This window comes from Oreochromis aureus, linkage group 23, assembly GCF_013358895.1.
Source record: "Oreochromis aureus strain Israel breed Guangdong linkage group 23, ZZ_aureus, whole genome shotgun sequence".
Classification (NCBI taxonomy): Eukaryota; Metazoa; Chordata; class Actinopteri; order Cichliformes; family Cichlidae; genus Oreochromis; species Oreochromis aureus.
Genome location: NC_052963.1, coordinates 2,934,208 through 2,960,985, shown reverse-complemented (window position 1 = coordinate 2,960,985; position 26,778 = coordinate 2,934,208). Strand labels below are relative to the sequence as shown.

The following is a 26,778-nucleotide window of genomic DNA, read 5'->3' as shown; positions in this document are numbered from 1 at the left end:
CAAATGGAAGCTAATTAGTGGCATTGAACATTTTAACTCCTTAGTACAAAAAGTAAGGTTTCCTTGAAGCAGTGCTAAGATGACACTCGTGGATTTATTCTGCCAGTCAGAGGTTCATTCAACTAAATCAACCTGCAGCTAGTGTAGCCTGCAGGGACAGCCCTCTAAAGCACTCTGCAGAAAGTTGATCACTAGAGATTTTGCAAAATAAAGCGGACAAGTCTCCAATCAGCAAAGGTCTGAGACTTTGTGATAGTGATGTCAGAGGAAGAACAGCATCTGTAAACCAGATCTCATGAGGGGAAGCAGAGCCAAAAGTTTGAAACTGGAAGTCTATCCATCCATCTATCAACTTCCTTCCTAGTCTAAATAATATGCAAATTAAATACACATTATAATTCATTTGATTTGTAGTTTTACACCCTGATTAAAAGCAAGAATGGTGTAAGCAGGGCTTTGTACTACTATTACAGTTCTGTTTTGTCCAAGCGCGGGCTCAGACAAGAAGCAGATGTGCACATTTAAAAAGCTTGGTCCAGCAGGTCCACAAGTCCCCAGATCCTGGGAGTGCAAAAACACTCTAGTTTTTGCTCTTGTAGCTAATGATCAGCAATTTAGCATACTTTTCTTGTATCTGAGACTATTTGGAAATAGAGGTAATAGAAATCATTCTAGCTAGTAAATAATTACATATTCCCAGGCAGCAGCTGAATGGAAATGTACATGACTTTTGCAAAGTGAACATATTAATGGTACATGTGGTCATTCTTACAGTGCCGTCTCCTCCACAGGCCAGGATCCTTAGGTTATGGACTTTACGATACAGCTCCAAACTACAAGACAAAGGTCGATGGTTAATTCAGTGTTCATTCTAACACAGCAGATCAGCAAATATGTATATACAGTGGTATAAAAAAGTGTCCGATTTCCTGGTTTTTTTATATGTTTGTCACACTTAAATGTTTCAGATCATCAAACAAATTTAAATATTAGACAAGGACAACACAAGTAAACACAAAACCCAGTTTCTAAATGAAGGCGTTTGCCCCCTAAACCTATTAACTGGCTGGGCCACCCTTAGCAGCAACAACAGCAATCAAGCGTTTGTGATAACTGGCAATGAGTGTTTTACAGCGCGATGGAGGAATTTTGGCACACTCATTTTTGTAGAATTGTTGTAATTCAGCCACATTTGAGGGTTTTACAGGATGAACAGCCTTTTAAGGTCATGCCACAGCATCTCAATCGGATATAGGTCAGGACTTTGACTAAGCCACTCAGAGGTGGATTTGCTGGTGTGTTTTCGATCATTATCCTGCTGCAGAACAGAAGTGTGCTTCAGCTTGAGGTCACAAACAGATGGCCGGACAGTCTCCTTCAGGATGTTTCAGTAGAACTGATGGTTCCATTTACTGCAGCCAGTCTCCCAGGTCCTGGCCCAGACCATCACACTACCACCACCAGCCAATTTTACTGTTGGTACGATGTTCCTTTTCAAAATGTCTTGGGAATCATCAAGATGTTTTTTTGGCAAAACTGAGACGAGCCTTTATGTTCCTTTTGCTCAGCAGTGGTTTTCTTCTCAGAACTCTTCCTTGCAGGCCAGTTTTGCTCTGCCTCTTTCTTATGGTGGAGTCATGAACACTGACCTTAACTGAGGCCAGTGAGGCCTGCAGTTCTTTGGATGTTGCTCTCTTGGATAAATCGTTGCTGTGCTCTTGGGGTAATTTTGGCCAGCTGGCCACTTCTGGGAAGGTTCGCCGATGTTCCTTGTCTTTGCCATCTGTGGGTAATGGCTCTCATTCTGGTCTTGGTCTACTTCCCTTTGTCAGGCTGGTCCTAGTTAAGCGATTTCTTGATTAAGAACAGGTGGTGGCAGTAATCAGGCCTGGGTGTGGCTAGAGAAATGAAAGCTTTACCACCGCAGTTGATTTATGTTAGGCGAGGATGGGATGGAATTTTTTCCCTTTAATAATAAACAATAATAAACACCTTTATTTAGTAACTGTATTTAGTGTTAACTTATGCTATCGTCTGTTTAGCTAATATTTAACTTTGTTTGATGATCTAAAACATTAAGGGTGACTAACCTAGAACAAAAAACAGGAAATCAGAAAGGTGGAAAACATTATTTCACACAACTGTATATGAGTATGTATATGTGCATGTGTGTGAGACACTAACCCCTCCTTTGGTCCTCCTTGGCTCAGGTCAAACACCTGTCTGGGGTTCAGATACCACATGAAGGACTGCAAAATCTTAGTGCCCTGACCAACAGAGAAGCAGTCAGTCAGACACAGTTGGTCACACAGTTTTTGTTCCTGTGAGTCCACAGATATGTTCATGTTTGTTTCATTGTGGCCTCAAACATTAACAATGACATGATTGATTACTAATGTTCTTTCTTTGGTAATGAGTTGGACAGTTAACTAGACCAAGTTATTATTTTACTTTTGTTTCGAATTTACTTTGTTTTAGTTTATATTTTAGTTATTTTTCCAGTTTTTGTCCTGTGGTTTATTGCTTTTTATTTAAAATTTAAAACTTTCTGTTGCCCAAAACAACAGATCTAAATCATTTTGGACGAAAATAGGACTACCGTAAATCCCGGACTACAGAGCACACCTGATTAAAAGCCGCATGCTCTAATTGTAGAAAGAAAATCAATTTTGTACTTGTACAGGCTGCACCGGATTTTAAGCCGTATGCGTTACACGTGAGGATTTTTAACGTTTAATTTAATCCGTAAGGTAACATAAACATGGTAACATAAACGTTATGGTAACATACAAAAATACATACTGCTAATGCTTTTTTTCCTCGAACAGCGCCTGTAACACGGCTACCTTTAAGTATACGTACGTATCAGTAACACACAAATTACGTTGCTTATGGTTTTTTTACGGAACAGTGCACAAACAACATTACAACGTCTCTTAACAACCGGTAAAAATATATACCGTATATATACTACTTATCATTTTGATTGGTCTACTGTTACCAGGCAAAATGTTTTTGGCCGCATGAAAAAAAATATGCATTAGCCGTACATCAGTATAAGCCGCAGTGTTCACAGTGTGGGAAAAAAGTAGCGGCTTATGACCCGAGAACTACGGTACCTATTTGGATTGGCGAGGTCACTGACTGTATGCCTGCCCTGGTGTGCACCTGTTTTGATATCTGAGTTTGATATCAAATCTGAGTACCTGGTTTCCTCCACTCTTGGGATTGACAAACACAAGCAGGGGTTTCATAAGTGGTGATGGGATGGGACGGATTATGAATGGCCTCCACTGCCGCCCCTCCTGTCAGAGAAAAAAAAAAGGATCTGCTCAGATGGTCAAAAGCACAGCAGCTGTTGTTCACTGCAGTATTTAAAAAATATTAAATATTAAAAAATAATAAGCTATTTTAGCTTCTCACTAGAAGATATCTGAAGATTTCCTGTTCCAAACAAAAAGCAAGTCATGTCTTACAAAATAGGCTTTATATCACACACAAAGAATATTAACCAGTCATCATAATGGAAATAATATTTAATGTGTGTGTGTACGTGACTGTAGAACATTTCAGACTGTTCCTAATTTGGTGCCTCCTCATAAACGTCCTGTTACACATGAACAGAAAGTGAACATGGAAAAAAGCACTGCTTTGACTTTTATGAGAATTTAATAAAGTGAGTGCATCTTACACACATTCACATCAACATTTTACTAAAATAAATAAAACAAAAAAAAATAGAAGAAAATACAACTACAGTTAGAAAATAGACTGATTGCGGTATTACAATCAATTACAATCATCTATAGCTATTCATAAAAATATCCATCCGTCCATTCGTCCTCTTATCATTTGCAGGGTCGCGGGGGGGCTGGAGCCTCTCCCAGCTGTGGCTGTGAAGGTTCTCAGTCATCCAGGTCATCGTGGTTTGAAAGAGGAGTGAAAGAAGCCATCTATGTCCACTGTGAAGAAACGACCATCTTTGAACAGAGGGCGGGGCTTATGACACCAACTGTCTGCCATCTGTGATACAGCTTTGAGATCCTTCCCAGACACCTTGACGCCCACTCACATCCTGGCCACTTGACCTCAGGAAATCACATGATAGGGTAGGGCTAGGTTTCACAATGGGTCCACCTGGCTGATTGTGACCTACACCCATTTTCACACCTTGGCTCGTGTGATTAGGTAGAGGATCAATAGGGGGTTCATGACCCTCTTGGGGACACTCCCATAGGGTTTAAATCTGGGACTCTCCACCAATTGTCTCTTAGAACTGAGAAGTGTCTTCAGTTCTAAGAAACATCTTCAAGAAACTCAAAGAAGTCCAGACGCTGTTCTTTCCAAGCTCCTTAGACTACGATGACCTGGATGACTGAGAACCTTCACAGACCCTGGCTGTGGATAGGCTCCACCCTATCCCAGCTGTCTTAGGGTGAGGGGCAGGGTACACCCTGGACAGGTCGCCAGTCTGCCGCAGGGCTAACACGTAGAGACGAACAACAATTCACACTCAGATTCACATCAGTGGGCAATTTAGAATGACCGATTAACCTGACCCCAAGAACGGCATGTCTTTGGAGTGTGGGAGGAAGACGGAGTGCCCAGAGCGAACCCACACAAGCACGGGGAAAACATGCAAACCTGGCCAGGTGGTGGAACTCAACACAGGATCTTTTTGCTGTGAGGCAACAGTGCTAACCACCGCACCACTGTACTGCCCTTAATGGAGTAATATAGCATCTTTACAATGTGTATAAATGTATGTAAGGCATTAACTTTGATGCATGGACTGTACAAAGATGTCAGCATGTGAACCGGGGCTGAGCTTGCTCTCCATGTTTGGATGACATCACCGGAAACGTGCTGTTCAAAGGTTCTTTTTCCAAAAATAAAATATATAAAGTGTTCATGTGTTCAATTTAAGATGACAAAGAATCACAAACACTAGACAATACTAGACTTCTGAAGCTGTTTGCTTCAGAAGTCAGAGTTCAAGCTTTATCTGCAGTATGACTTAGCACACACTGTAGCACAAGACTAACCTCTTTTTTGCTGCTTTTCCTTTTGAACGATGTTCTTTTTTTCTTTTTACTGGACTTCATCGATGACTGTGAGATAGAGAAAAACCAGCTGAGTTCAAATCATTTCATCAGGGTGTACTGCCATCACTAGTCCCCTAAACAGTTCCTTTTATTCTATCCAGACACCACTTAAAGTACCTGCAGTAACATGAAACAGCAACCACTAATCTGACTGATGGCTGCCTGAATGACAGCAGACAACAAAATGACCTCATAATTGAAGCAGGATGGCTTGAGCTTTCTTTTCAGAACATCAGAAAAGGCATAATCATGCCAACACCTTAGCAGAAAGCACTAAGAACAGTGTTACCTGATGGCGTTTGACCCGAATTATCCATGTGGGTGGAACTATGAGGGCAGCATGAGCACCCATTGGACAAGCTTCCTCAATTTGCTGCAGCATAAAGCAGGAAACCTTGTTGTGGTACTAATGGAAGAAATGCATGGTTATAATATGTGCATTTATTGAGCTCTGGAGACATGAATGACATCAGTTTGATACCCACAGCCTGTTTGCACCACGAGCAGCTGATGGCAACAATCTCCTTACTGTGGAAAGCAAACTTCTGCTGGAAACCCTGGAAGCAAAGAAGGAGAAACTGCTATAAAAATGAAATACTGGACTTGTTTCTACTTCTGTTCAGTTAAAGATGTGAAGCAGATGTTTAGGACAACAGCACTACTGCTCGTCAGTAAGAGAATCATTTCCACCCACCTTCCCACACTGTCTGCATTTGCCTTCTTGTCGTCTCCGATGCACCCAGTGATGGCGAACCACAATAGGCTGAGCACACACAAAAAACACAGCAGAAATTTACAACACTCAGAATTCAATGAACGTGAGTGTTTATGGCTGTGACCGTACGATGATCCAGCTGCAGCAGCAAGTTTGAACCCCCCAAAAAACTCAGAGAAAGAAAGAAACCAGAACTCACCTCTCGAATATTTCTGGATCCTGATTCCCTGAATGATGGTTTACACCTGAAATTAATCTGGAGCAGAGAAGAAGAAGAGGGTTACCGGAGTCTAACGGCACAGCTGAACACTGGGTCTCTGACTGGCACATTTCCAGGGTAAGTAGCACAAAATGTTCACAGCACTGACATGCCTGTGGACCCAGGGCGATTAGGTGTCATGTGTCTTACAGTTAGGGGTCATGACTTCCTCAATAGGACTCGCTGACAGAAAGGAACAAGCAGAGGGGGACCCCCCAAGCATCAGTTCACTAGCCCTGAATTATGTCATACAGGTGTGACGATACACATCTTTAGTTAGCACTGTGTAACGCTTCCTCCATCCTGGCATTGTCTCTGCAACCAATCGTGGCCCTTTTAGATAGTTACACCAGAACAGTTTCAGAAAGCAGCTTCAGATCAGAGATCTTGCGTTTTCAGATCAAAGCACCCATACCGTCAAGATTATCAGATTATCACACCACAAGAAAAACAAGATCAAAGGACCAAATTTTAAGGATTTCAGAAAAAAGGACCCTGACGACCCTTCAGAGTCTGCCCTGGATTAGCTTCCACATTGATTCACTCAGTGTCTAAATACCTACACTTGTTCCCAGTGGAAATGACATCTCCATCAACAATAATTATTTTTGAGTGGCATATGCCAAACCAGCCCTCATCCCATGCTGCTGTGCAGTGATTCATTATAACAGACTGACGTAAGGTTCAGACAGCACCCACGATCAACCTGTGCAGTCCCATCAGACCGAGGATCAGAGATGAGGAGAGAGGACAGAGAAAGATGAAGACAAGGAGGAGTTCTGTGTATCTCACTCTAAAGCTGGGGTCACTGAGGGGTAGGGTGGCATCCATAAGAATAGCTTTAGAGCCGGGAAACTGCAGATCAGACAGGACGCTCAGTCAAACACAACCTGTTGTCCTCTGCTTACAAATGACGAATGATGAATTAGACTGCACTGACATAAAGAATCATTACTAGCTGGACAGCAATCAACACTGGATCCATGTTAGATTTCCAACATGTAAAAGGTCTAGAGCAGGTGTGTCCAACTCCAGTCCTGGAGACCTACGGTCCTGCAGCTTGTAGATGCATCCTTGTTCCGACACAGCTGAATAAACGAATGGCTTGTTACCAGGCCTGTGTTGGAGTAGGGATGCATCTAAAAGCTGCAGGACGGTAGCTCTCCAGGGCTGGAGTTGGACACCCCTGCTCTAGAGAGCGCTCAGTTTGCTTCACACATCTCTGTGATTATTTAAGGCACAGAGTCTTTGGGACAGAGACTAACCTTACTTGTAGTCATAAGGACTAATATACACCTCTGTGTCTTTATGTATCCTCACAGGCAGAGTTATACCTTCTCCAGTTGTTCTATGCAGACGGTGTGAGCAACAATCTTACAGGCAGCACACTTCCTTCGACTGACAGACTTTTGCTAGAAAGAAAAAAGGGAAAAGGTGATCAGTTCTGAATAGCAATATTGATTAACAATTAAATCACATGAACAGGAGAAAATAAAACAGGGTTTGTTCTTGTATTATAGTCATTCATTTGCTTTATGAGCCTCAAAGAATAGCAGTCATTTTTGAAACAATAAATACGAAGCCTTAATTCCATCTATGACCACTGGGAGACAGTCCTGTACCACACGAGTGAAACAAAACCACCACAGATACACAACATAGCAATGATATGACTTGACAGTATCTAAAAATATGATGGCTTTGTGCATGTGTTACAGCCAGCATGTAATATGTCTGACAGTGATATGAGCTGACACGATGCTGGAGGAGAGCAGCTTCAGTGTGTATATTATTATTATTTTTAGAAACAGAGCGATCCGAGTTTACTATCCCAGGCAAATCAAAGCACTCCGGCAGGGATTCAGGCCTCATACAGCCAGCAAATGGTAATAATAACATTTTTTTTAAAGTCCAGTGGCTCACGAGATGGGCAGGTCTTTCATTTACTCCTATACACACATTAGAAGAACTATATTATGGATTGATTTACTTGTCGCTATGTCACTGAATGATAAGACAAAATACAGGAGAGACTGGGCCAAGTTCATGGTTATCACTGATTTTTTTAAAACACAGTAATGAAAATGCTCTCCCATCACCAATTGAAAAGGTCAAAGGTCATTTGCAACTGATTAGTCAACATTTTCATATTTACCCAATGCCGGCTGAGCCCTTCCAACTAAAATGAGGCCTGTGAGATTTTGGCTATTTGATTGTCCCTGACCGGCCTGAGTGGGCTCCACGGGAAGTAGGATACAGACAGAAAGAAGTATACGTCATGCTGTTTTTTCCAGCCACCAAACATGAATGACTCCCACCAGCTTACTGATTTTATGATTTTGCGGGATATCACAATAAACATGTGTACATGAGTTTACATATGTACACATGTTGTAAATGTGCTGGAACAGTCTATGGGAGATATTAGTTTGCTATCCCTGAATGCTAACGGCTCACATTAAAAAGAGAGACTGATTCAGAATGTAAAGTTTTTAATAAGAGGTGTACTTAAGTGTTTATGTGGTAAAGTCAGAGGTGAAGCTGTGTGCTTAGTTTGTGGAGAGCAGGCTACTGTGTTTAAATTACCATTACAAGACTGAACATGCAGAGAAACACAAGAACTCCACTGATCCAGAGCAGAACCAGACATCTGAAATCTTTGCTTACAAAGATGAAAAAGCAACAAGGATTTTTTTTTAATCAAAGTCACACATCCAGGGATTAGCTTTTGCAATTTCCCACAAAATTCACAAAAACAGTAAGGCATTCTCTCCAAGAGCATTTGCTGAATTCGGCCGGCTAATGTGTCCTGAGAAAGAAGAGACTGTGCCCCTCTCCGCAAGAATCCCAACGAGACGGACTGGGGAAAAGCCGAGCGGACAATTTGGGCGGTTTCGCCTGGAGACAAGAGCTGAAATGTCTGCGACAGTGCTAACGGCATGCTTGGATAGGCTAGGTGTGCTAGGTTAGTGCTAAAACTGAACCATGTTGTTGATGTTCTAATCTGAAGGAAGATCTTGTTGTCACTAATGTGAATGTCCTTCACATCTCCATCTCAGAACTTTAATGCACGTGTTCGAGCCCAAACACCCTAGATATCTCTCACCAATCAAGAAAAACAACTGAAAAACTTCAGATGAAGTCATTAAACTACAAGCAACATAACAATCTCACTCTATAGAAAGTTAAAGCCTGAAACTTTGGAATAATAAATGGGAATTTTGTCAAAGGGTTTTGGGGAATGTTGACTAAATCGTGATAAAATGTCAGAGTTCTTACTGTGCAAGTCTCACATGTGAAAACTGTAACATCTCTTCTTGCCAGCAGCACTTTATAAAGACAGCGAGTTCAGCTCATTGCTCATTCAGGGTGTCCCATTATGACTGGGAGTGTAATGCACACCTGCTAACTGGTGGTGCTAACTGGTGGTGCTCTCAGCTGCTTCACTGCGTCCACAGAAGCTGGAAGGGTTAACCAGTCTAAATTCTGCTTCTTGTGCTGCTTCCAGTAACTTGTCATTTGTTTAAAGCTGTTGCCAATAAAACTTAACAGTATGTTTGCAAATGGTGCTGAGCAGCCAGTACACACTGTGCAAGGAGATGCTGGACTTTCACTCTGATCTCCTCCAGATTATTATGGGTGTTCTCGGTAAGCTGGTTGCTTAGTTGTTGATGTTAATGCAAAAACTTGTAGAAAGCAGCAGACATTGAGCAGGTGTACGTGGAAGCATGCAACTGTATAAACATTCAGTGTAACACAGTAAAGAAAAACCTGGAGCAATGTATAAATCACACTCTACCCCAAACAGGACAAAGAGCAGTGTGAGTGCAGGCGGCTGCACAGAACTCTCACACCGGGCTGGATACACACAGGCAGATACTAACCAGTAATCTGGCAATACAGTGCTGTTCTCCCACATAGCAGTAGTCTCCAGACACATTTGTTTCAAACCAGATATGATCTCCATACACAGCTACCTCCTACAGAGACAAATATGGAGAGAGACAAAGAAGAAAAGGACAGAAGCTGAAAGAAGAGCTGCTGTACCTACGGACTGTCAATGAAAGACCTGAAATATCAGCTCACTGATGAAATGTGCAGTGTTTGATGGAAGACATTTCAAATCATTGTGAAAATCACTGCGAGTAAACCCACGATCAGCTAGTAAGAAAACCCCCCCACACCCAAATGTTAATATTTCATACAGCATGATTCTTCCGAGACAAAGTTCAATCTAATATGGTTCTCATTGGCAGACACAAAATGGACTGAAGACCCACTGTAAGGCTTCCTGATTCCTAAACGATCAGGCTACATATGAAACTCCGTAGCTTTCACTCTCCTCATAATCCAGTAGTTCTGATGACCATTCTGACATGGCATAAAGAGCTGACCCTGTACTTCTCCGTCACACTCACAGTCCAGTCCACAGTGCTGGAGATGTTTGCTTCTGGGTCGGTCCTGGTCAGAGAGGAAGTGCTGGGCTGACAGGGAAGATGGTGCAGACCGGACTTAGCTATGGCTTTTCTGGAAACACAAAGACCAGGAAAACTGTCAGCGCCCTTTGTTCTTTATCATGAGAAAACAGAGGAAAAAGCAAAGTCATCAATGTAACACCCCACATTTTAAAAAGTGACAGGAACATTTGTGGGGGTCTACACACACACACACACACACACGGGTATATACGTACACACACACACACACACACACACAGGTATATACGTACACACGCACACACACACACAGGTATATACGTACACACGCACACACACACACACACGGGTATATACGTACACACGCACACACACACACACACACACACACACACACGGGTATATACGTACACACGCACACACACACGGGTATATACTAGAGATGGACCGATCCGATATTAGGTATCGGTATCAGTCCGATACTGACGTAAATTACTGGATCGGATATCGGAGAGAAATAAAAAATGTAATCCGATCCATTAAATATCAAAAAAGCACCTCACAAAACTTGCGACACGGCGTAACTTGCCCCATAACCGTAGCACGTTGGAGCAGTGTGCTCAGTGATAGAGCGGCTGTGTGTATTTGTAGCCTCGCTAGCAATCCAGCATTTCATCTCCGAGGAAGTTATCCCAGAGAGAAGTAAAGCAAGTGTGTAAGTTCATCTCTGAATGTTTGTAAAGCGTACCTACCTTAAGCTTAACAACCGATATATGGAGCGACTGCCTCTCTCTCTCCCTCCCTCTCCTGCCGCTACTTCATGAAACTGCTTAATGATCAGCTGATCGGCTTTTCTGTCGCGAGTCCGTCTCTCTTCTTTGTTTTTGGCCCACTTTGCACCAGAAAGAGGAAACCAGCGGCTGAACAACAGCAGCACGTTTAAGCTTGATAAGCTGTTGTTAGAATTTATTTAATATTACTTTCTACACCAGGATCCTTTTCTATGTAGCTGACGGCTGGTAACTGTGCAGGGGCGGATCTAGCAAAGTTTAGCCAGGGGGGCCGATAGGGCATGAACAGGGAAAAGGGGGCACAGAGACATACTTTTCTTTCTTATTCTCATTTAAAATGTCTAGCTTTTAATAAATAATTATCTGAATCTTACACCCAAAGTTTTAATCTGATGTAAAATGTATAGAAGTCCATTACTGTATATAGTAACTGTTAAGTCTAATATACCCTAGTAAGCTATAGTACTTTTTCCTTTGGGAACATACCATCTGTGCAGTCTGCAATTCTGTAGAAGAAAGATGTTGAATCCATTTAATTATTCTTGAAAAATAATTTATTTCTGTGCATTTTTTTTTTCATACTGCATCAAATTTAAGTTGATTACGTCGATTAAGCATCATGAGGTGGAGGGTGGTTCCCTTTCTTTCTTTTTTTTTGCTGGGAGTTTGCAACCCTATTAGTTAGGTTGCTTAATATTTCTGCTAAGTACTCTTTAAAATACCAGAATAGGGAGGAATGTGTAGGTTTAAGTTTATTAGATTGATCAGTATTGCTGAACTATGAAATATTTTGGGTGCAGTGTATTTTTTTACATACAGGTATAACAGAATAGCTTTAGTGTTGTTGTTTATTTAAACTTGAGTATGACCTTATACAAAACGCAGCAAGATATTAAAAAACAGTTTTATTGATTAAAAACACACTATATCGGATTAATATCGGTATCGGCAGATATCCAAATTTATGATATCGGTATCGGTATCGGACATAAAAAAGTGGTATCGTGCCATCTCTAGTATATACGTACACACACACACACACACACACACACACACACGGGTATATACGTACACACGCACACACACACACACGGTATATACGTACACACACACACACACACACACACACACACACGGGTATATACGTACACACGCACACACACACACACACACACACACGGGTATATATACGTATACACACACACACACACACACACACACACACACACACGGTATATACGTACACACACACACACACACACACACACACGGTATATCGTGTACACACACACACACACACACACACACACACACGGGTATATACGTACACACACACACACACACACACGGGTATATACGTGTACACACACACACACGGGTATATACGTACACACACACACACACACACACACACACACACACACACACGGGTATATACGTACACACACACACACACACACACACACACACACGGGTATACGTACACACACACACACACACACACACACACACACACACACACGGGTATATACGTACACACACACACACACACACACACGGGTATATACGTACACACACACACACACGGTATATACGTGTACACACACACACACACACACACACACACACGGGTATATACGTGTACACACACACACACACACACACACGGTATATACGTACACACACACACACACACACACGGGTATATATGTGTACACACACACACACACACACGGGTATATACGTGTACACACACACACACACACACACACACGGGTATATACGTGTACACACACACACACACACACACACACACGGGTATATACGTGTACACACACACACACACACACACACACGGGTATATACGTACACACACACACGGGTATATACATACACACAAACGTGCAGGTAGTCGTGTGAATGCTGAGGTATTTACACTATTGAGTTCTTAATCTTCAAGTCGCTCCTGTTTTCTGCCGTTAAACCACTTCCACAATTTGTGCTACTTTTATGGTTCAATTTTTATGACTTTTTTCTCCTATTGAAATGAATGTAAACATCCCAAATTGCACTCCAAGTAAAATTTCCCCGTCGTGGGATCTAGTGCTGGGCGATATGGAAAAAATATTTATCACGATATGAATTATTTTATATCACGATAACGATATATATCACGATATACCAGCTGACCTGTGGTCATCTGGAAAGTATGCAGTCTGTAAACAGCGAGTGGAGAGGGTGCAGTCTTTGTTTTGAGTTACCGTAAAGCATGTCGCAAATCCGGGTGCACGTAAAGCAGCACCATGTTGCAAAACCACAAGACGGAGTTTCTTTGCGAAAAATATAGTTTTTTTATACTTTATTTTCTCTTGCATAAAGTTAAGAGTATGTATAGTGAGAAGACAACATTAATATATTTGCACAGGCTATTTAACCCTTTAAGACCTACCATAGAACCAAGTCCGCCAGAGCCTGTCTTTACATTTATTTATTTTGAGTGTCTTCATAGTTTTGTTTTTGAGATACACAAATTTTTATATACTACAGGAAAAATGAAAATAAATAAATGCAAATTTGCAAAAACACAGCATGTGCATCAAAATAAACTATTTCCAACAGTGTAATTTGACTTCTAAGCATCCCAGAAACGATACAGAAGAGCATAAAGTCAAACATTACTTTTAAAAACACCAACATAGGCTTTGAAGCTTAAAAAACTACAGTTTCCGTTAAAATGACGTCACTTCCGGTTTCGGACAGGTAATGGCGGACATGGCTGACTTACGTCGACAAACGTAGGAAGTGTTATGAACAGCTGATCGGATCGGCAAAGCCTGTTTTTGGAATATTATGTTTTTGTTGCTGGAAGTGCTTTTTATGCAATTTTTGCAAAGCTATATGTGGAAGGAAACCGTGACCTCGGGCAAGCTAATGGAATAAGATGTAAGTACAACTCCTACGGTTTCATATGCAAAAAAAAAAACATTATTGCGCTACCTTATGTGGTTACAGTTCTACAGGGATTTAAAAATAGTTAAGAAAAACGGAGTTTGCCTGCTCCGACCGGTTGTAAAGGGTTAATGATATATTTTATGTAATAATTTGTAAAATTCGGGTTAGAAACGATAGAAGACAAATGGCACGATAGACACTTTTCTATCGTCCACGCGATATATACAGTTGCTTGCAAAAGTATTCGGCCCCCTTGAACTTTTCCACATTTTGTCACATTACAGCCACAAACATGAATCAATGTTATTGGAATTCCAACTGAAAGACCAATACAAAGTGGTGTACACGTGAGAAGTGGAACGAAAATCATACATGATTCCAAACATTCTTTGCAAATAAATAACTGCAAAGTGGGGTGTGCGTAATTATTCAGCCCCCTTTGGTCTGAGTGCAGTCAGTTGCCCATAGACGTTGCCTGATGAGTGCTAATGACTAAATAGAGTGCACCTGTGTGTAATCTAATGTCAGTACAAATACAGCTGCTCTGTGACGGCCTCAGAAGTTGTCTAAGAGAATATTGGGAGCAACAACACCATGAAGTCCAAAGAACACACCAGACAGGTCAGGGATAAAGTTATTGAGAAATTTAAAGCAGGCTTAGGCTACAAAAAGATTTCCCAAGCCTTGAACATCCCACGGAGCACTGTTCAAGCCATCATTCAGAAATGGAAGGAGTATGGCACAACTGTAAACCTACCAAGACAAGGCCGTCCACCTAAACTCACAGGCCGAACAAGGAGAGCGCTGATCAGAAATGCAGCCAAGAGGCCCATGGTGACTCTGGACGAGCTGCAGAGATCTACAGCTCAGGTGGGGAATCTGTCCATAGGACAACTATTAGTCGTGCACTGCACAAAGTTGGCCTTTATGGAAGAGTGGCAAGAAGAAAGCCATTGTTAACAGAAAACCATAAGAAGTCCCGTTTGCAGCTTGCCACAAGCCATGTGGGGACACAGCAAACATGTGGAAGAAGGTGCTCTGGTCAGATGAGACCAAATGGAACTTTTGGCCAAAATGCAAAACGCTATGTGTGGCGGAAAACTAACACTGCACATCACTCTGAACACACCATCCCCACTGTCACATATGGTGGTGGCAGCATCATGCTCTGGGGTGCTTCTCTTCAGCAGGGACAGGGAAGCTGGTCAGAGTTGATGGGAAGATGGATGGAGCCAAATACAGGGCAATCTTGGAAGAAAACCTCTTGGAGTCTGCAAAGACTTGAGACTGGGGCGGAGGTTCACCTTCCAGCAGGACAACGACCCTAAACATAAAGCCAGGGCAACAATGGAATGGTTTAAAACAAAACATATCCATGTGTTAGAATGGCCCAGTCAAAGTCCAGATCTAAATCCAATCCAGAATCTGTGGCAAGATCTGAAAACTGCTGTTCACAAACACTTTCCATCTAATCTGACTGAGCTGGAGCTGTTTTGCAAAGAAGAATGGGCAAGGATTTCAGTCTGTAGATGTGCAAAGCTGGTAGAGACATACCCTAAAAGACTGGCAGCTGGAATTGCAGCAAAAGGTGGTTCTACAAAGTATTGACTCAGGGGCTGAATAATTACGCACACCCCACTTTGCAGTTATTTATTTGTAAAAATGTTTGGAATCATGTATGATTTTCGTTCCACTTCTCACGTGTACACCACTTTGTATTGGTCTTTCACCTGGAATTCCAATAAAATTGATTCATGTTTGTGGCTGTAATGTGACAAAATGTGGAAAAGTTCAAGGGGGTCGAATACTTTTGCAAGCCACTGTATCGTCATATCGCCCAGCACTAGTGGGATCAATAAAGTCTTATCTTATCTTACCTTCTTTTGAAGCTCAACTACTTCCTCATACTTTCACGTACAAAAACCACTCCAACTTTAAAATGCACTCAAATTATTGGGCTATTACCAAATAATTCAGCTGTTTCGTGTCTCTTACTGTTTTCATAAAATCCCTGTTTAAGTTTTTGGTGACACCATGAGGATTTTTCAGAAAATACATGCGTTGCTATGGTTGCTATGCAGCTCAGCTAGAGCGCACCACTCTAGCTTTCTGAATCTGTTCTTCACGTCCAAACAAATTCTTCTTCCTCGCTCAATTTTCACCCTACCCACACAAATTATACATCAAAACATAGGTATTTTTGTTAGGATTCAGAAAATGTGACTGTTATTATTGTGGGAATTACAGATTTCTGCCAAATGGCCTCAAAGCAACACAAAGTCTTCAGACTCCCGCTTCACAGTCTATGGAGACTTCGCTGCAAAGTCTCTGATGGGACGCGTTTTCAAATTGTCATAAACGATGTCATGTAGAGACACGAGCCCAATATATCTTCAGACACTCCTGAAACTCAGACACCCCTGCTCACAATTCAGTCTTTTTTTTGATACCTTTTACCATTTTGCCATTAATGATGTTTGTTTCAGGGTACCAATCTGTTTGTTTGTGGAAAACACCAGACACAGTAACACAAAGAAGCAAAGAAGGTCGATGAAGTTCAAGGTTGCACAGCAGCGTGGGGAGTTTGAGTCTTACTTATTTGCACATTTTTTTTCCCCATAAATATGAAGACATTGACTATTCAGAGTCATTCACATTTGGAAAAGAAATGTTTATTATTTATTTGCATAAACCACGAGCTACGTATGAGTCAGAAGCCTGCTGCTCAGCATATTTCATACTGCTGTGATTCTGGCTGACACAGTGGTGCGTGGGTGTAACACAGCGCACATACAGCAAGTGTGTGGGCAGTTACGGCTGTGCTGGTGACTGCATGTTATGTATTACTGGCAACAAGAAGTCATGTAAGCATCACAGTTTGGGCAGACTTATGTACAGCACCACACATCAAAGCATAAATGAAGTCTAACCAACAACTACACCTAGCAGAAGCTTCAGCTGCCCAGCCGGCTTCTCAGAGGCAGCTCCTCCACACTACTGACTGCCTGTTAATCAGAATGAACGCTGAGATAACAGGCAGGTTAGTAGAAAACAGTCATTGCTCATGATCATCAGAAAAATGTAAAAAGCATCCATAGAGCAAAATAACTAGCAGGGATTTCAAAACTTGCTTTAATGGACTGAAGCAAAATCCAGAAAAAATGCCCCCTCTAACAGCCATAATGGTGCCCTGCCTGTTACCTTAACCCTGCATTCCTTACTTCATATCACACTCACATCTATGTTTTGCCACAAAATTGTGTAGTATTTGTCATTTTTCTGACAGCTGTAAACATGAGTATTAAAATACGGTGCACTGTTTAAGACATTTATCACAATCTAATAAAGCTATTAAAAAAGATGTTGTATTAAAGCATCATTCATCACCAACACTCAGTTGTTGCCCATCCAAAAAGGGTGCCCTCCAAGCCAATAGTTAGCATTTCTAAGATCTGATTGATGCCTGCAGCTCACTGCACACATTCTGAACATGAGCTGGAGTACAGACACACACGAGTCCCAAACATACTGCTGTGACTTCACAAGTGTTTGACCATGTTTGATATGTAGTGACGGATCATCATGAAGGGTCACTTGGTAGAAATGGATGTTACTTCTGCTAAAACCATCACACATTTTCCCTAATTTGCATCTTTTTTGACTGCAGGGCGCTGAACACGCTGCTGTGTGTAATATAAACATTCCCACAGCTCTGTTATGGTGTCATTTCAACATTTCCACATACTTCTTTAATATTCGATATTCAGCTCAGTTTTATTTAGTGCTTTTTGAAGCACGGCAGCCTGAAAGGAAGCTCCCTATGACACTTTTTTTCTTAGATTATATTTGTACGTGAAGCAGAAGGCGAGACGTTTAGTGAGGGTGCTGCACTTTGTTTCAGGGAACACAAAATTTAGTGTGAGGTTTTGAGAGAATTAGCCTGTGTGTGTGATAACTGTGCAGATGTTGTTCCCACAGCTGCCACAAGAAGACTGAAGCCAGTATTTGTGACAATAGTGTAGTCAAGTGGTTTCTCATTCTTATTTCTGTCGGGCAGGAAACGCCAGCATCTGAACAGGGTCTCGAACCAGCAACTCGTGCTTTGCTAGTCAGCTGCTCTAACCTCCAGTCTTCATCTCACCAAGTTGCTCAAACTTTGATTTGAGTTGCCAATGAAAAACACAGCAGCATAGATCAGCCCTCAGATCCTGCAACGGTAACGCCAGTGTCATGTGATCACTGACATTCAAATATTCATGAGTGTAGAGCTAAAGGTCATAGCTCTGTTACATTATGAGGTGTCTTTAGTGCTAAGCTGATTGGTCTGCTCAGTTATCTTCAAAGAAACACTATGTCTCGCATTAAGCAGAAAAATGATATATGCTGCCAGTAAATTAGTCTGACTATAGAATTAAACTGCTGCCTACAAAACATGATGACATAGAACAAGCACAATATTGCTTAGTTATTTTTTAGTCACATGTCACTGTAATTTTTTAACATCTGAGGAAAAAAATGCATGTCTGCAAAGCATAAAACATCAGTTCTGTCAGGACGTTAGGCTGGGAGTTTGACAAATAGTGGGCTTACTGTGTGTGTGTGTGTGTGTGTGTGTGTGTGTGTGTGTGTGTGTGTGTGTGTGTGTGTGTGAGAGACATACGAGAGGAAGTTGTCCCATGTATCCTGGTAAGGATCGTAATAAATGCTTTGCTGGGGTCCATCTAGTGGTGAGAAACAGCTTTTATGGAGCATGGAGCCAGATGAGGTAGCATCTGCTGCAGCTGCCCCAACATCAAAGCTCAGGCCTGCTGGAGCCAGCTGCCCAAGGCTGGGACTGGTCACGGAAGTCGACATTGCGTTAGTCAAGTTTGCTGTACTGTGACTCGACTCTAATGGATTATATCGGCCATAGACGCCGAACCCTGCTTTGTTATCCTGAAACACGGAGTCTGCCGGAAGCAAGTGTGAGGAATTTCGTCTCAGACAGCGAGGAGGCCAGAGCAAGGGCCGGGCTTTGATGTTCTCCGTAACCACAGCCTGCGTTAGGTGCCTGTGAGCTGCCAGGGTGAAGCTTTCTTCATCAGCTTCTTTATCGCTCTCTTCTTCTTCACCTGACTCAGAACAGGAGCACGGAGAGACATCCAGGTCCTCTTCATCCTCTTCTTCCTTTTTCAGTCCTGTGCCCATCTGCACTACACTTGCCAGTAACATAGAGGATCCCAGTAAATGAGGTTCAATAGATTTCACTTTAGAACGACGTGCACAGGAGACTGAGCAGCAGGGACGATGTCTTCCTTTCTTGGTGGCCCCCTCTGCTGTCTCAGTTCCTCTTCCTGGTCCTTCACTTGCATTTGTTAGCCCAAGCTCGATGATAGACTGTCGTTTCTGTCCACTGGCCACTAGTAAGCCAACACTTGGGCGCCTGCGCTGGTCATGGCAAACCAGAGGCAAACCGACAGAGGAGCGTCTGGACTGTACTAATGCTACAGAGGGCAGACCAACGCTAGAGCGCCTCCTGGCTTTACTGGCCTGAACAGAGGGACATTTGTGACGCACTGCAGCAAAATGCTTTTGTCTTTTTTGACGTCGACCAAAGTGTCGCTGGAAAAACAAATCCATCTCGTCTTGGAGAGCAATATAATACACTGCTACTTAAAATGCTATGTAGCATCTGATGAGATATGGTTGGGTAAAGAACACAGCAGTGCCCTTTCCTTGTCTTCATTGACTGCGGGTTAACAGTCAGATATCAAATATCCATGCGACCGAAGATGGGTTTCCTCCACTCGAAGCTGGTATAGCTCCTGCTGGACATCTCTGACTCTCCAGTCCTCCTTTGGAAATGCTGCAGAGGCAAATAGGCCGTTACAGAAATCTCTCATTTCTCATTAACAGAGAAAAATGTTCCCACCAACCTCTTTGAACACAAGGAGTATACTGAGGTTAGCGACTAAAAGAATCTCCAAAATAAAATCAAACTGAATCAGCTGTTCTCAGGTTTGCCCTAACTAGCTGTTTCATGATGCAGTGCTGCTTTCTTCAAACTCAATCAAATTATGACCTCTGTACCAAAACATCTGACACTCCCCACACACACACACACACACACACACACACACACACACACACACACACACAGACCTAAGATCCACTGTATCATAAATATGAACTAAAGCTCAGGGTCACATTATTATTGTAGGATCTTTACAATATAAAGTGAAACTGAATTGAAAAGTTTAGCTAATAATGTTCCTTTACTAGCAGGTACACTGTTCACTGCAGCTGTCAAACTACTTCCAATGAAAAGGCTCGTGTGTGAGCACTGGGACCGTACTGTGATGCAGCGCAGCAGGGTCTCCATACCAGTGTGGACTGTAGCAGTGACACTTATTTTCATCAGTGTCACGTATCTTAATAAAACACACAGTGATTCAGAAGAATCACTAAAATTAGAGTTAGAGTTACTAAATAAACGTAACATTTGATCAGTCAATCTAATCTTTGTGGTTCTTCATAAGAAGTCAAATGTAAATATAAAGGCGCTAAAATTAATTTCAGTTCCTGATTCATTTCTTGGCATGTAGTTTCTAAAATAAAGATAAGTGATTACATCCTGTAGGTGTAGGGGTTTCATGGTGTAGAAAATATTAATGCGTCCCTGCAAGACCTGATATATTTGAGGAACCACATTTTGCTGAGTTTGAGGAGTGTCAATTCATGCCATCCTTCAGAGAATGACAAAGCACTCCGTTTGACCATAGCATGAAACCAAATCTCAGCTCTGAAATCTGACCATAGCCACATACTTAGCAACTGAAAACTGTTGCATCAATTTGACCTCCAACTGCTGACTGAAGTGTGAGTGGTTAAAATTAGATTCCTGTGGATGTGTGGCACATAGTCCAGCTATTCAGTATTTGTATAAACTTCATCTTCTTTGAAATATGAATTTGGGCCCTGTGGCTGTCGACACTGTCTAAACAATACGATCCTTGAGAGTTTGCTCGGCAAGACCAGAAAAGAAGTCATCAGTAGACGAAGCTGTGACAAAACACAGCTTTTTTTCCCCTTTTTAACTAGAAAAATCAATTCTACATGGAGCTTCCCATGGTGTGAACAGGTAGATTGTTTAAAAGGCTCTTCATCCTTAGAAAAAGTGAACTGACTAAGCATGCTTCGTAGCTTTGGCTTGGTGGATATAGCAAACAGGAAATGAGTTTAGATATTTAATCAGGAGAATGTGAGACTCGGCATCTAGGCAGTTTTTACAAGTCACACATTAAGCTACTCGTCTGAAACTGCAACACGTTTAAGCACTTGGTGTGAACGACCAACTCATTTTATCATCCGTGGCTTTGTTCTTTGTTCGCCCATCAGCAGTTTTACTTAGAATAATGTTTTCTGTCAGACTTTCTCAGTGTCACATCATTGTGGAGAGATTCTGGCTCTTCTTCATGTCAGCGCTGCTTCAGTTCATTGAGGTTTGCTGCCATTTGTTTTTGCACAGCTCTTCAATAGTTGAGCTCAGCACTTTGGTGTGCAGTAGAATTTGTGATCGTCTCAATGACTGCAAAGTGCCCAGGTCCCAAATCTCCACCACCGTGTGGTATGATGTGAATTTCTTGAAATGCAGCAACATCTCCAGTTTAGTCTCACCTGTCCAGAGGACATGCTTCAAGAAGTCTTCTGAGGTTCGTTCAGGTGCATCTTGCTAACCTTAGCCTCCTGTTAACCTTTCCAAACAAACCATACTTGCTCCTTCTAATTACACTGTCATTAATCTGCAGAGTCAGAGATGGGGCTTTCGGATTTTTTTGTAGTTTCTCTGAATTTTAAATATTCTCTAAGATCACTGCTGATGTCTTTCCTCCTCGGCATCATGTTAGCACACACCTGAATGATCCAGACCAGCACTGATCTATAAAACCTTAGAATAGAAAGGTGTGCTTTAATTTTACCGTGACTGTACAAAGGATATTTGTTTGTGCTTCTCTTCTTAATAAATAACAAAAAACTTTTTATAAATGAAAGTTAGCCAAGATGACTGAATGAAGAGGGAAATTAAGAAAGTTTTGAACCATTTTTGTTCTAGTTCCGTGTTTCTAACACTGAATTTACAAGAAACAGAGCGAGGCGCACACCACCACAAACTAACCTATCTCAGTACAACAGATGAGATGATAACAAAAACAGTGGGGCAGAAAATTTGACATGTGGTGACTAACTGAATGTATAAGAGCAAAGCTGAATATCACGCAGCACATCGGATGAGAACAGTGAAGCGAGAAAAAGCCGTTTAGAACCGTGTAGCTGAAACCACGGGTACAACAGGAAGTCCCATCACAGACTCATTAGCCCACCGAAACCTCCCCTGTTCGCTTACAGTAATTAGCTTGACATTCAGCAGTAAAGAGCTCTGCCACTCACAAAGTTCAGGGATCACCACACTGACATACATTTTCTTCTATACTGAATCTTGAATGTGGGTACATTTTGATCCTTACGGTTACGTAACCACAATCAGAACCAGAGTGATTTATTGCAGGCTGATATGACTTGGATGATTAATCTACAACTTCTTAGTTTCCAACACAACAGTTGTTTTTTAACTGGGATAAGCTCAAAAGAATCACACACAAGTAATATTGCAGTAACAGACTGGATATGTCTATAGTTCCTTCTAATCAAGTTCTAATATTTTCCTCCACACTGCGTGTTTTCTGTTACATATTGGCTGCTTTCTCCGGCTCTAATCCCACAATGGGCCAAAGTGAGGCAGAGACGAGATGAAAGTACTCAGTAATAACCCGTCAGATTCTAAACTTTGCACATCACCACAGTCGAGCTGTCAACAAATACTTTTTGTTACATAATCTTTAAAAATGTAAACATGTATTTTTCAAGCAGCCAACCCAGTTGCTGTCACTCTACAAAGCCAAGCTTCCCACAGAGCAGTTGCAGTTCCCAGCACTAACTGGGTGCTTAGCAGAACACCGTGCAACCACACCACAAAGCTGGAACAGTTGTGTGTCACAGGTGCGGTCTCACTGCAGTGCATGTTCCTTCAGTTATTAGCAGCACCATTACCATTTTTTCTGCTTTATTTCAAACCTTCTTTAGTTAAGGCTTTGAGGCTCTTTTGATACTTAGAAGAAAAATCGAATTGTTGTGTTTCTGGTAAAACTCTGGCCAAACTTTAACTGAATCAATAATCAGTAGGGTTGTGGAAAAAGCACACTGATGAATGCATCAGGGGCCAACCACGGTCCACCATCTTTAATGTAAAACACACTAAAATAGACAATTTGACTCTTTGGAAAATGTGGCGTGAGCACATGCGGCCACACTGCCGCATGTGCTCACGCATCAACACATTGCTGCTCGGAGCTGGGCTCAAGTGACACCCTGCAACACAACTTTGCATGTTGGGATAATTTACTAATATGTGCAGCTTTAGTATTGGTGGTCCTGTACAAACTTGTGAATACCAGCAGGGTTTTTGACTGCTTACATACAGATGTTCCAAATGTTCAGACCAATGCACACTCCCAGTAACTTTCACTGGTCAAGTGAGGGACTCTGGGATGTAGACACAATAGTCATGTTCTCTAAATGTTTTCCAACACTTTCCTTCTTCAAGTTAAATGACACAGCTCACTAACGATATCCTGTAGCATGTCATAGAGTGCTCAGCTGGAAAGAGCAGCAGGATGTTAAATCTTTTCCCTCGAGTGTATGAGTGTCATTCTATATAAGGAAATACTGTACATACAATGTCAACATTGTGGTGCTCCAAAGCATCCACTGCAGAGGAGCTCTGCACTCATTTCCATTAATGCCAGTCATTTTAACTGTTGACTTACAAACTCTTTCACCCTCTCTCACTAACACGGTGGGATGAAATTATCAATGTGTGCCAGAAAAATGTTGTGAATCACAAGAACAACAAGTCTGCTTTAAAATGTGGTTGGGGTTGATTTAGACTATTCTCAATAACCAACCACGTATTGACATGATTATCATCATGGGACGATAACAGTCATTGCAAACAGGAAACAAACGTGGTCTCTGTCCAAGAATTTGATACAGCACGTCATCGGTTGACTGGTCAGAGTGGCTAAGTGTATGCAACTAAAAATACTTATTTGCTGGTGGAACCCACAATGAGACATTAATAATAAGGCTCGACCATCCCGTCTTGGTAAGCTAGCCTTGACATTTTAAGATGTAGCGCTCTCACTAAACAGTGCAATAAATTATGTGTGCAGCTTTGTCAGTCTTGGGCATAGCCCGTGGTATAAATGTCTGAGGTACAAGGGCAGAGGCCATTAAGACCAGGTCTGCATTTAAAGCATCTTTACAATGAGCGGCCACTTTAGGAAACTATTGTTACACTTACCAAAAAATAAAGATGTTTAGTCCGTCAGTGTGCCAAAGGGTATGAGATGTTGCAGAACTCTGATCTGTTGGCTTAAATATTTGCATGAAAAACAGTGGCCTGCAATGCAAGCACACAAAGAGTTCTCTACATAAATGTGGTTTTTCCTCTATTGGAGTGAAACAAAGCCTCAGAGCTATGTGGCAATCATCTCTATACACCAACACTCTGGTGGGCTTTATTATTAGAGGGGCTTTGCAACTGTCCCACATAGCAATCAGATTATTCTACATACTGATGGCAGATTTTGGGGGCCTTTTCTGGCTTTATTCAATAGGAACAGTGAAGCCTGACGGGGAGGGCCACAGGTCGGATTCGAACCCGGGCTGGCCGCTCTCAGCCATACTGTATGGCATATGGTCGCCTGCTCGCCCCAGTGAGCTATGATGGTAGATTTACCTCAGCCTGTTTTTCCTCCTTCCACTGCAGGCAGCATCTGAATCAACACTCTGGTGATTAATACACCAATAGGACTCTCTGTCATGTGTTACTGTTTAAACTGGTTTCATCTTTGGAGGCGTGCAGTGATGGGAAACAATTACGTATCGTAATGTCTTACCAAAAGTAACAAGAACGTTTTCAAAATGTATGAAAATGCAGCAATAACTGAGACTAACGTTTGTCAGATCAATGGCTGAATTTTACAATATGTAATATTGACGGTAATAAATGCCTTCCACCTGCTGAAGAAAAAACAAAGTGCAATGAGTGCACTTATCCCTGCAACAAAGTAAAGGTAACTTTAGAACGCCGTCATCTTCTGCAGTCCACCTGAGCCATCAGATGAACCACAGGTAGGACTTTCAGTGGATTTTTTCTGATTGCCGCTTCATGCTTGTTTGCTTTGCACCACAATCTCCATTTTTCCATCACTGAAGAGCTATTTCTGATTTAAAGAGACAGTCAAACACAAGACTAGAAGAACTGTAATTTAACTATAGCTCATGTTCTTAATATGATGCTTGCAAAAACAATCAAGTTTATAAAACTGCATCAATGTACATGTGCAGCAGGAAGTGCTTCCTTTGTTTCACCTGGAACGATACACATGTGTATCTGCCTCACATCCATATACAACCACAGATATTGAATGCAAGGCACCTCACAAAGGTCTTCAGCAATCCAGGTGCATCCAGCATGCAGCATTACAAGAACAGTGCCACATCCTGCCATCACTGCAGCGCTCATGATGTGTTACACAGCTGAACAGCAGCGCACAGTCTGGCACTGATGAAACACTGACTGGAATGTGATGTGGGATGTCAGCTAGCGTGAATGTTGACAGCTTTATGCAGCAATTACCGGCACAAGTAACACAGCTAGTGTGAATATTTATGATTAAGTGGTTATATGTAAAGTGCATGTAAAGGGCTTTATGCATAATGGCTCCTCACATTTCATTTTTAAAGTCTGGCCTCAGATCAGTCGCCAGCCCCCCTCGCCTCCCAAACGTTCTGATGCATGGATGAGACTTTTCCCACAGAGCACAGACAGGTTCATCTTTATTGATCCCAAAGTTTTTATCTGCAGTGGTGCAAAACAACACCTACACACCGAGTTACTGGAAAAACATTTCCTGCAAACGGAGTCAAAATTAACAACAATAATAATAATGATAACAGCAGCAACAACAAAGAGAGGCAGCTAGCAAAGATATTTCCTTATTTTCTCAAATGAATGCAAATAACCTCTGCCTCTCTGCCCCCACTCTCACATGCACCCAAAGCCTGGTGGGGGGGACGGGACTAAACCAACCACAGGAAACCTTCACAGTGCACTGGAAAGACATTCAGGCTCCCGTGCAGCAAAACAATCAGGCTGAGATATTTAAGTTGGACTGATGCTGTTGGCTTCGAGGGATGTCTAGAGCTGATACACTGACTCTCTCTCTTTCTGTCAAACCTCCTTTTCTGACATTGTCACTCTCTCTGGTAGCCGTGCCCTGCTCTCATTACCACTCTGCCACCATTGTCAGGCAAAACGGTGACACGCTTCTAATCTAAACCACAGCGAGCCTAGTCACTAAAATAACACTAACAAACACACAAGTAGACATGCGTCTACTAATCGTGCTAACATACC

The 26,778-nt window shown here is 42.0% G+C and overlaps 1 protein-coding gene across 9 annotated transcripts in view; it reads right to left on the bottom strand.

Annotated features, from left to right (window-relative positions):
* Positions 1-26,778, bottom strand: part of LOC116332517 (diacylglycerol kinase zeta-like) — a 97,267-nt gene that overhangs the window by 53,075 nt on the left and 17,414 nt on the right. For 7 of the 9 annotated variants that reach the window (XM_039607514.1, XM_039607515.1, XM_039607516.1 and 4 more), the window contains exons 2-13: positions 18,919-20,103; positions 10,498-10,606; positions 9,964-10,059; positions 7,414-7,491; positions 6,020-6,076; positions 5,800-5,868; positions 5,591-5,662; positions 5,395-5,511; positions 5,046-5,111; positions 3,207-3,305; positions 2,185-2,267; positions 773-833 (exon numbers count right to left, since the gene is read on the bottom strand). In XM_039607514.1, the coding sequence (XP_039463448.1) occupies positions 773-833; positions 2,185-2,267; positions 3,207-3,305; positions 5,046-5,111; positions 5,395-5,511; positions 5,591-5,662; positions 5,800-5,868; positions 6,020-6,076; positions 7,414-7,491; positions 9,964-10,059; positions 10,498-10,606; positions 18,919-19,877 (1,866 nt within the window). In that variant the 5' untranslated portion in view covers positions 19,878-20,103. The remainder of the gene's footprint in view (positions 1-772; positions 834-2,184; positions 2,268-3,206; positions 3,306-5,045; positions 5,112-5,394; positions 5,512-5,590; positions 5,663-5,799; positions 5,869-6,019; positions 6,077-7,413; positions 7,492-9,963; positions 10,060-10,497; positions 10,607-18,918; positions 20,104-26,778) is intronic. The other 2 variants (XM_039607521.1, XM_039607520.1) reach the window with 1 other exon arrangement.